Source organism: Xiphophorus couchianus, chromosome 5, assembly GCF_001444195.1.
Source record: "Xiphophorus couchianus chromosome 5, X_couchianus-1.0, whole genome shotgun sequence".
In the NCBI taxonomy this organism is placed as follows: Eukaryota; Metazoa; Chordata; class Actinopteri; order Cyprinodontiformes; family Poeciliidae; genus Xiphophorus; species Xiphophorus couchianus.
In genome coordinates this window covers 9,816,531-9,827,278 of record NC_040232.1, presented here as the reverse complement: position 1 = coordinate 9,827,278, position 10,748 = coordinate 9,816,531, and the positions used below count along the sequence as shown (strand labels likewise).

Below are 10,748 nucleotides of genomic sequence, written 5' to 3'. Positions count from 1 at the left end.
TGGATGGAATGAATTTTGAGTTTGGGCAAACTCCACTTCTAGTCCTTCCCCATGTTATACAGTAGCTCTAACTCATAAAACAACATTTCATCAAATTAAAACCAGACTTTGTTCCCCCAAAGTACAACTGGTCTTGATTAGGTAAGTTTTATGGAAATAATTTTGGTGTTATGTGTATTCTGTCTTATTCTAATGGTTTTCTGTTTCCATTTTTTTCTTCCTGCCTCAGTTAGATTCTCCCCTGCTGCTCTTCATTTTGTTTATCGTACTCACCTGTTTCCCATGCCACAATCATGTCTCCACAGTATTTAAACTCCTTGGCTTCATTCTGTCACAATCTTCTGTTCCTGTCACCCTAATTTCTGAGTTTTGTAAGCTCATCATTAAATTCACCATCAATCCATCTGCAACTTTCTCCTCAAAAGCCTCAAAACATGACATTAGATGGACTGAATGGGGTTGAAATCAGGCTTACAGTTCGGCCTAATTAGTGTAAGTTACCAGATGTTTCAATGAAGGCAGCATTAGTTATGTGATGTTACATTATCAGCGCTGCAAGGATAGCAGAGTACTACCTTCTGCATCAAAAGCCAATTTGTCACAGCTTCTTGGCTTTACATCTGAGTAGGAACGTAATAAACACTTAATGGATTTAACAAGCAAGCAATAATATAAGACACTGGTCATACTCCACTTTAGTTTTTAACTTGTTGGACATTATTACCTCCCGAACGCCTGGGTGAACAAATGAAATTACCACGAACATGATTTTTCTCTAATTGGTACACAGTTATCTCACTGAACCTCTTTACCTCATTTACACTTGATTGCATGTGGGGTTCAGACCTGCAGGTTCTGGGTAATCAGTGCAAACTAACAGGAAACAAAGAAAATTAACATGAGTTTATTATTTAAAGTACAAGAGAGAGTCAGTTTCCCTTAAATGACGTACTTTCTGTTTGGTGTAAGATATCAGCTGTTTTCAGGTCAAGAGGCTCAAGTTTGAGTGAAGATATTAGTGGCAAATTGAATCCCAAGTCTTTTGTGAAGTCATCAAGCCTAAAGTCAACAAATAAACCGTTACCATGAAAATGTTGCAGTTTTCAGTTAATTGCATTTGGTTGCAACATGAGAAAATTATGCATTTTGTTACATTTATTTCAATAATTAGTGTTTACCATTTTATCAAAATTTATTCAGCAGTATTTGATTACAAATGCAAAACATTCTGCACAAAACATGAATTTCTCTTTACGCATCAGATTTAACACTGTGGGAATAATGGACGCTGTTGATTCTAAACATGACTTTTCCACCAGTTTAGCTCCGACTAAATAAAAATCTATTCAATACACAGATAACTGTGTAATCTGTGTATTAAACAAATGGATTGAATTTTATTGAAGGTATTTATTTCACTGTGGAGACATACAGTAGATCAAGCATATAGTAATCTAAAACGGTTGCATGCATGAAAGTATTTTTTTCTTTTTCGCTGAATACACTCTGGCTTATCAGCCGCAGACTTTAGAAACCGTTTCTTTTGTACCACTTGGCTCTGGCAACAACATCATTGGAGTAATCTTTGCCAGTCGTTTTTTCATCCACATTTTCATACGAATGGACATTACCATCCCCCGTGTTGTAGGCCGCTATTCCCCCTGCAGAGAAAAGAAAAGTCATAATGATCAAACTATAACAACCGGAATGCCAATGTGCTTTTTAAATATTTTTTATTAGTTCACCAACTTATCCTAGAGCCTGCTGAAGAAAAAATATATACCAGAGTAAAGTGATCAACAATGGCACATGTAATATTTAAACTATTTATTCATTTGAACAGCAAAGATGTGAACTTGCCAATGAATGCTACACAGAGTCAATTTGAATGCTGAACAGCAGGGGGCGCTTTATTAGCTATAGAGCGGCGGTAAGCCTCTCAAAATGTGCAATGCAATAGTTAAATGTTCAGTCAGAGAGGTGAGCCACAGCCTCAAATGTTCATGTTTCAACAGAGCGGATTTGTAGATATGAATAATTTATGTAAGAGGGAAGAAGACGTTGAACCTGGTATTGCATAACATCGACATATAATTACCAAAGTTTCAATTCACCCCAATCTTGAGTTTTCTCACACGTGAAAGAAAGGCAGTTGGAAGACTTTTCAGACAATTGCTCAAGAGTATTTTCTCAAAGAGGCTATTGTGAGAAACAAACCTTTCAGCTGCTGCTCTTTGCTCCAGTTCGGGAACTTGTTCTGAATCCTTTTGATGAAATGAACAAGGATCCCTGTAGCTTGGCGGAGATGCTCCTCGCTGTCCCAGTCTCCTTCCTTACGGTGATGTCTAATATCCACCTACATGTTTTTGGAAATTGAAATAGTTGTAAATCTTTCTTTTGGAATCAATTGCCAAGATTTTGCACGTTAGACCTAAATAGTATTTGTCGACCTGCATGAGTCCCCAGGCGTTACCGTGATCCCCCCAACCGTCATGCAGGACGTTTCCAGCTCTGGACTCTCTGGAGATGATGGCAGCAATAAGGGCGGGATCGATACCAGACTGACTTCCCACTCTGTTGATTTTTGATTTGTACTTATTCATTCTTCCAGAATCCGTTTGGGCCATGGTTTCTGATGCCCTCACCCCTGTTTGGAGAAGTTACAATTTCACAAGTTTGTTCTTTTTCAGCACAATAGATCAACATTTTCAGTTCAGTCATATGCTATCTTTAGTATTTACCAAAATAACCCAGTCTGTCCTGCTGAGAGGTCTTCTCAGAAGCACCTGAAGCTTCAACTCTGTTGATGTCTCCATAACCTGTAAACATATCAGCATTTACATAAAGTGCATGAAATAGACAAATCTTTACATAAAATCAAATGCTTTCTTTAACCACACCTCCAGCTACACTGTCTGAAATGATACTTGATTTTTGCCTACTTAATGAAATATTTTAGATTTAAGGCCAAAAAAAAAAGTCTCTTACTTTTAAGTCTGACATCAGCATCTGACCAGACATCATGCATCGTATAAACAATAAAATACTCACTCATCGTTGCAGTTTCTCTTGCTGAGGTTCACTTTAAGCTGAAGTGTAAGATCTGCTCCCTGTTCAGCAGTCAGGAGTGGACTAGAAACGTGCTGGATGCAGGACAGTCTTTTATACCCTTTTTCCTTTCACGTTTCGCTTTCATTCTGACATCCTGCAGTTGGTTTTAGTTTCTGTTTCGCGTTTATCTGTGCTTTGACACTCAACGTCAGTTGTTTACAGAGGAGGGAGACGCACCCAAAGAAAAAAGTTTCCCAAGAGCCACGCCCGATTAGACGGGCGTTTTCGTTTTTTTAAAAAGATATCACTCGCTAGCTTAATTATTGTGTCAGAGTGTCATTTATTTATTGATTTACTAATTTTACTTCCTTTTACACAAACTTATTCTGCCCTTTTTGATAAATGCAGGACATAGTGCACAGAACATTAATTTCTCCTTAAGACTACAGATTGACTCAGACAAATAAAAACCTATCAAACCAGGCGGTGTAGTACAGAAGTGTATTATTGTCAAGCTTTTAAACACAACCACACACACTACACACTACATTACAATAAAATTATATTATTCAAACGTAACAATTAACTTTCATAAACATGGTACTTTTATCATATGATGTGCTAATTAAATTGCACAAACGTAATGAAGTATTGTATAAACATCATAATTAAATTATACAAACGTGATAATTACGTTGTACAGGCATCATAATTTCATCCAGTTAGTGGCGATAGTATGCCTTCAGGCCAAAGATGCGAAACTCAGTTTTATTTTGGGCCAAATCAGGATTATGAATGTCCTCAAAGGGCCGGTTGTGGTAAAATGTATTGATGAAATTCATTAATAAACCTCTAAAATATAACTAAACAGCTGCCTCTGTAGTGGTCATAAAACTATTTTAGACAACCAAAAGGGAAAACAAGATCTAGTGATCTGCGATCGATTAGTTTGGTCTTTCAGGTTCAGTGCTACAGACAGATACAGTAAAAGGTAGCCTAAGTTTAATGACGTTTAAAAACAATGTATTTTTCTTTAATGTTACTTTTCCGGCTATGTTTGTTTATAATTCTTGAAAAGTTCAACCTTTTAGACTTTAAGTTATGAGAGTTTAATCATTCGAGTTTCGATTGGTTTTGTCGGATCGGATGTAGAGGAACGCGACGCCTCTGCTCCTCCATTACACTGCTTTCGTCTCCAAAGTCAAAGTCAAACACGGACATCGTGTCCGTGTTTTCATTATTCCCCTCCTTACTCATAAGGGGCGTAACACGTCTGCACTCGATGAGTACTTCTTAAAGTTAAATAATACCGAACATCATTACATTGATATAACTTTGCAGAGTACAAATGAAAACTACAGAACGCGACTATGGACAGAGGAAAAATAAAATAATTAAATCTTCTGAGGTAAAAAGTCAGAATTCTGAGAATTTTAACTTTTTTTCAAATTCTGACTTTTTCCACAAAATTCTGAATGTTTTTCTTAGAATTTTGACTTTTTTCTCATAAGTCTGTATTTTTCCTCAGAACTTTGACTTTTTCTCATTTCTCAGAATTCTGTCTGCAGTCATGCACACCCTAATTTTGAGACTTTCCCCACACAGCATGAGTCCATTTCACCAAACAGGAAGAGCAACAGGGTGGAGACAGGAAGCACAATCACCTCTGAATTGTCTGCAAGGAATAAACTCTGTTGATTCCTCTGCTACTAATTGTTTATTGACCCTCCAGCGGTTTTAAGCGTTGGGGTCATTTGGACCTCATACGTGTTTTACTCTGTGCCCTGTCTGGTGAGGTTGTACTAATCCCACGTGAGCTTTTCCACATTTGTGTGTGTGTGTGGTTTTGGAAACTGACGTTCTGATGGTAAACCCAGTACCACATTTTGAGCAAGCTATGTCTGAAATAATGTTTATTTTTTACGTAATAAATAAAATATTTTATATTTAAGGAGATAAAGTGAATACTTCTGTTTCTTTTAAATGTTACAGCAGAATTTGGCTGGACAAAATACATCATATAAACAATAAAAGTACTCACTCATTGTTGCAGTTTCTCTTGCTGATGTTCACTTGGAGCTGAAGTGGAAGATCTGTTCACTGTCCTGCCGTCTGGGGTTTAAACGCAGTGGGTGCAGGACAATCTGTTATAACCTTGTTACTTTCGTCTGTGTTATCACACTCAGTGCAACACAGGAAATTGTGCATGAAAAGTCCCATTCTGACCGTTGGAGTGATTGTGTGCATTTTGAATATAGGAAACCAGATTTTTACACCAAGAGTGATAATGCTCGTTCATTTCCAGTACATCATTTGCTGTATGAAAGCAGAACATGTGGATGAATGTTGTTGTGCTGAAAATAAAGTCTTAAAATACAAATATTTAGTGTTTTACAGTCATCTAGGATGCTTTCTGTTGTCTGGCGAGGATTATTATGGCGTTGACTCAAATTCAGATGTTGAATGGAATGTGGTTATGTAGAGATTTTATTGAGAAATATAAGAAAATCACAACTTTTTGTTATTATTTTTAACAGCTCCAGTTTGTTTTTCGTGATGTTTTTTGTTGGTAAGATAGAGAGTGAACTAGATCTCAAAAACAGTCAAATGTGGTGAAATTTTCTTTTATTCTTCTGCAGCTGAAAAGTGACATTGCTTTAGGGAACATTTTGCCATCTCTACTCCATTACTCTATTAAAGTAATTTGTTACTTTAGTATTCTTTAAACTAGTCTGGGAAAGAAAAGCATAATAACTTCTTAGTTAATCTGTTTAACAAAATCTGATAGCAACCACATGGGTCTTAATTGAAGCTTCTTCGTTGGATAAATTAACCAATTCACATTAATCAAACTACATCAGAGGTCAAAATTAGATTTAGGAATCTTGTGTCATCCTCTAAAATGTTCCCAGCTTCTTATTTCTGAAAACAAGGAATCTCCAGGACAGGAGGTGTAGTTCACCACCTGCCTGTGGCCTTGGATGGTGTAGTTTCCTGTCAGGCCTCCTCCATTCACAGCGCAGAGCGCCAGGTGGTTCTGCAGCAGGTCCATGGCGTGGCGAGACGGCAGTGTGGCCGTGTAGTTTCCAATGATGGACACGCCGTAGCCCAAGGCGTTGTGTCCCCTGGTGTGTCTGCCGACGTGGTTCCAACCCCGTCCTTCATAGACGTAACCATCAGATCCGACCACGAAGCTGAAAACAAAGGTACAAGATAGATAATTCAACTTATCAGAAATCATGACATGAGTTGTGATACGTTTTAGCAGCTGGTTCCCATACACTGTAAAACATTTGAGCCACATTTAGTATTTGTGTCTACTTTCTTCTACTCTCTAAATAAATGTAAAGTTTTAGATTTTGAACCTAAATGTAAGTTTGTGAAAGATAAAGGTACAGCAGTAAGTTTTTATTAATTTTGTCAAACCTCCAAGAGTTGAAGAAACTAGAGTTTTTAGGTTAGCACTTAAAAAAAACTAAAAGAAGTAAAAGACAAGAGTGAGAACTATTTCCCAGAATGCTTAGCGGCTTGATTTTGTATCCTGAGATGGAACTACATTACATTGATCTGACTCTTGTGTTTTATTAAGGCAAATGTTTATTTTAAAGCTTGAGGATAATGTCCTGTTCACACTAAATGTTTCTGAGCTGAATTCATTGTGATGTTTAATAAAATTCATTATCAGATCAGAAATTTTGTTCATGCAATTTGAAACAAATAAAACAGGCTCATGGTTATCAGAACTATTCAACTTTGTGAACCCTCATACAACAAATTTAGTCAAAGAAAAAATAACATATGATCACATTTTTAATTCAATAGTATAGGCTTCGATCTTCATATCCAATTCTGCAACAAAGTGGAACTTTCAAAACTTGATTACCTATATCCAATGTCGTTCCATCCACGGTCTTCTTGGTGAAAACGTTGCATGGACCTCATGTTACGGGAGCATCTTGAGAAAGATAAACAAGGCACCGAAGGCTCGTAAGTATGGTGAACATAGAGAAACTTGAGTGGGAGGGAGAGTGGAATCGGTGTATCCCGTGAAGCTTTTGCCCCCCACTGGCAGCGAGGGATGATCTGAGGGCAATCTGCATTCAGGAGGACACCGTTAATTAACACCATCATTTATATATATGTCAGTTTATTGTACAATGCCAAAGTATTTTTGTGCTTCCTACCCTTCAAAACAAAGTGAGACTTTGTCTATGATTGTTTTATTTCTTTGCTAAATTTATAACTTTTCATCTTGAGGTTTTCTATATTTGTAACCAATAGTCTGCCTTTTCTTTTAATCCTACATTTTTTTGCAGCACGTTAATCAACATTCTTCAAATTTTAAAGTGCTTCTTGCTATGCTACAGTTTACTATGCTATGCTATTCTATGCTGTGTGGTATGGTTTGATATGTTATGCTAATTTAATCTTTGCTATGCTATGGTTTGATATGCTAAGCTATGCTATGCTATTCTATGCTATGCTAGGTGGTATGGTTCAGTATTTAACTAATTCATCATTTCTTCATAATCTGACCCACTTCTTTGCCTCTGCAAAAGACAAGCATCTCTACACAGCATGATGCTGCCACTATCACAGTTCTCTAGTGTTCAGACTTAATAGAAATCCATGCACTTTGTTGTGTTGATTTATCACATAAAATCCCAATAAAATACATTGAAGGTTGTTTGTAGCATGAGAAACTTGGTACAAATGTTTAAAAATGTTCAAGGAATGTGAACATTTTTGTAAGTTGCTCTTTCGCCTCTTTACAAATATATCATAATATCACCAGATGACATCAAAATCTAAAATAAACAAAAGTACAGTTTGTCTAGCAAGAGCAAGTAAAGACTGATTTTGAAAGTTTATCTTTTAAGATCAGGTTTTACCTGCAGCCTTATTTTATGCTTAAATACCTCCGACATAATAACATTACTCACCCAGGTATCTGTGCATAAATGTATTTAATCCTTCCTGCACCGCCTTTCCCAAACCAGAGTCCTGAGCAATCCATTCTGTCTTCTCCAGCTTCCAGACCAATGTTAGTGTCGTCATCACTTCAGTGTGAAGATCAAGTGGCTCCAGAAGTTGCCTTGAAAGTTGCCTTCTCTTCGGGCTAATGTAGCTTGTCACAGCATCGATGCCTTGTTTCTCAGTCAGAGTGAAATTATAGTATCCCCTTAAGATCTCACTGAGGGCCAGAGGCTGCTCAGATGCTGGCAACTTGCTCAGATGCATGCCCAGTAGAAGTCCATCCATGCCACCATTTATAACAGCATCTGTGGCCAGAGTGGCAGGCCGAGATAACTTAAACACCTTTGGCTGCTCCACATTGTCCCAGCACCCGTTGGGACCCAGACGCATGGATGGTGGGATGTCCTGAAGGCTTAGAAATGACAGGCCCAACGTCCTGCCGAGGGACAGAGGAAAGATCCCAAGAGCTTCTGTTCCTTCCATCGTGGCTTTCAGTCCTGATTCAATCCCTAACAGTAGGGGTGCAAGAGCAACCGTGGTCCCGTCCGGAGCGAGGACCACCCCGCGCTCCTCACCGTTGTCAGTCACAATGTGGTGGATAGCCTTATCAAAAAAGCTGAAGGATGTTGCATTTAGGATTGATCCCTCCAAACCCTCTGTGTCACTAAGATTGTGCGACGCGCCTAAGAAATGGATGGTCATCAGATCATCATGGCCAGCCGTCCTCCGCAAAGCTCTAACCAGAGCCAAGGGCGACAGACCAGGGTTGGAGTCTTCAACCTGCTGCACAGCTTGGATGAAGCTCTCCATGTTACGCAAGTTGACGCCTGAAAGAAATATGATGGATGTTTATTATAGATCAGTAAAGTCATTGACCCAGAAAGCCACTCACTTTATGGACGTTCACTTGTGGCATTTGAGATTGAGTCTTAATTACAAGCCTTAAACTAAAATGAATGTTGGACTCAATAAAAAACTGCTTTAAAGATTACCTATTATGCTTCCTTGAACAGGTTAGAATAGGTCTATAGACAATACAAAAAATGTTCATCAAATCTTTTTGCACAAAATCATTCTTAGACAATAAGATTTCAGTCTGGTCAGTTCTGCCTATTTTGAGCTGTTTTAGGACATCTTGTCACTTTAAATCCAATTAATCTGCTTCTGGCCACGCCCCCCAACTCAACGTTTACACTTGCATCTGAAAATGGTCAACAGTCAACAGATGCGCAATTATACAACCACACATCTTTGAAAAGCAGAAATGGAGCCTCCTGCAAGTGTTTTGTCAGCAGCCATTGTACAGCATATGCAAGCGGTAAAACCAGCTGACTAAATGTGCTGGAGCTCCGCTTGGGTTGCTAAGGTGATGGGCTGGGTTTCCTAGGTAACGGTGTAATGCCCGTCAATGTGACTCAACAACCAGGAGGTTTCTGAAACTGTTCTGGACACCAAAAACAGGAACTTATTGCCAAAAAATAAGTTCCTGCTTTAGTTTAAAGCAAGAACCAAAAACTACCCAAAAAATACCTGGGTGTTTTTTTAAGAGCAACGGCTGTTTTTAGAAGCACTTGAGACCCAAATGGAAATATAAAAATGTGCAACATGTACATTTTGAACAATAGGTCCCATTTAAAGAGAAAGCAAATATTTTTTCTGTGAAGACATGGATTCTTTTAATGACATGGCAGAGGAGATGCTGGAGAAACTGATTTCAGCCCAACCGTGCAGATATCGTAAGGCTTTGGAGTTTCAACAAACAGGACAAAAATGAATGTGATCCTAACAATGTTAAAAGACTATGTTTAATTTTGTTATGTGTTTTTTTCTCTCCCCTCCAGCAGGTCTTTTGTGGGCTCTAGTGTCCCTTATATGAAAGTAGACTGACAGGAAAGGGGAGCAGACATGCGGCAAATATCGTCGGGTCTGGGAATCGAACCCACGACGGCCACGTCAAGGCCTCCAAATGTGGGTCGCGCTATCCCCTACGCCACCACAGTACGCCTGTCATGTGTTTTTAATAATGCATCCAAAACAAACATTTATGCTTACAATTACAAATATGCATCAACTACAATACATTTTTTTTATCCCAGCAAAGTTTTAAAATGTGAATTTTCTTACAAACGTTTCTCATGTCTGTGTTTAAAGTGTTAAGTAAATGAATATTGTCACATTTCTGTGTAAAGTATCTTCTTCCATATTAACCTCTTCAGATTAGGTGCCTTTTTCTTCTAGGATGATATTAACACACTTAGCTCTGTAAAAATTATCTGTGGATAAATGCTCTAGAAAGACAGTATTCAGTTATAAAGGTTAATTGTCTTTTAACTTAATGAGCTTACCTGCTGGCCTGTTGTAGACGGTTAAAAAGTTTAAAGCAAGAACCAAAAATGTAAATCGAAAAAAAATCATGTTGCATTTCCTGGTTGTTAGCTTTTAATGTCCAGTTTTTGATTAAATAAGATAACAGGATACATCTAAGATTTGAGGAATCTCTTGTTTTGCCCTCTATCAGTTGTCATAAAAAAAATTCTCCTCCACAGTAAGAGTCTGGAGGGGCTTCTGAGGGTTTTGTGTACGTTTCTTTTTGTGTGTGGGTGTACATGCTTGACTGCAATGTCCTGTCCCAATAGTACTATTTGCGTACTCATTGGTTCAAATATTGATTTAGCCTACAGTCAAGCAGCAAAGTCTGCTTCTCCTGGTAAATAAAAACA

General features: G+C 38.1%; 2 protein-coding genes across 4 annotated transcripts; both read right to left on the bottom strand.

Moving 5' to 3' along the window:
* Positions 1-888: 888 nt before the first annotated feature.
* Positions 889-5,168, bottom strand: LOC114145434 (lysozyme g-like). Of its 3 annotated transcripts, none has more exons than XM_028018994.1 (5): positions 5,093-5,168; positions 2,742-2,819; positions 2,451-2,647; positions 2,218-2,356; positions 889-1,661 (listed from the first exon to the last, which is right to left on the bottom strand). In XM_028018994.1, the coding sequence occupies exons 1-5, from the start codon at positions 5,094-5,096 to the stop codon at positions 1,528-1,530; spliced, it is 552 nt and encodes a 183-aa protein (XP_027874795.1). In that variant the 5' UTR covers positions 5,097-5,168; the 3' UTR covers positions 889-1,527. The 3 variants fall into 3 exon arrangements, with proteins under 3 accessions (XP_027874795.1, XP_027874794.1, XP_027874793.1); XM_028018993.1 differs by lacking the exon at positions 5,093-5,168 and adding an exon at positions 3,052-3,285; XM_028018992.1 differs by lacking the exon at positions 5,093-5,168 and having other exon boundaries at positions 2,742-2,829.
* A 491-nt stretch (positions 5,169-5,659) lies between these two features.
* On the bottom strand, positions 5,660-10,618 carry LOC114145433 (N-acetylmuramoyl-L-alanine amidase). The gene is made up of 4 exons (XM_028018991.1): positions 10,374-10,618; positions 7,995-8,855; positions 6,935-7,145; positions 5,660-6,245 (listed from the first exon to the last, which is right to left on the bottom strand). Exons 1-4 carry the CDS (start codon positions 10,441-10,443, stop codon positions 5,942-5,944), a joined length of 1,446 nt encoding a protein of 481 aa, XP_027874792.1. The 5' UTR covers positions 10,444-10,618; the 3' UTR covers positions 5,660-5,941.
* Positions 10,619-10,748: the final 130 nt, after the last annotated feature.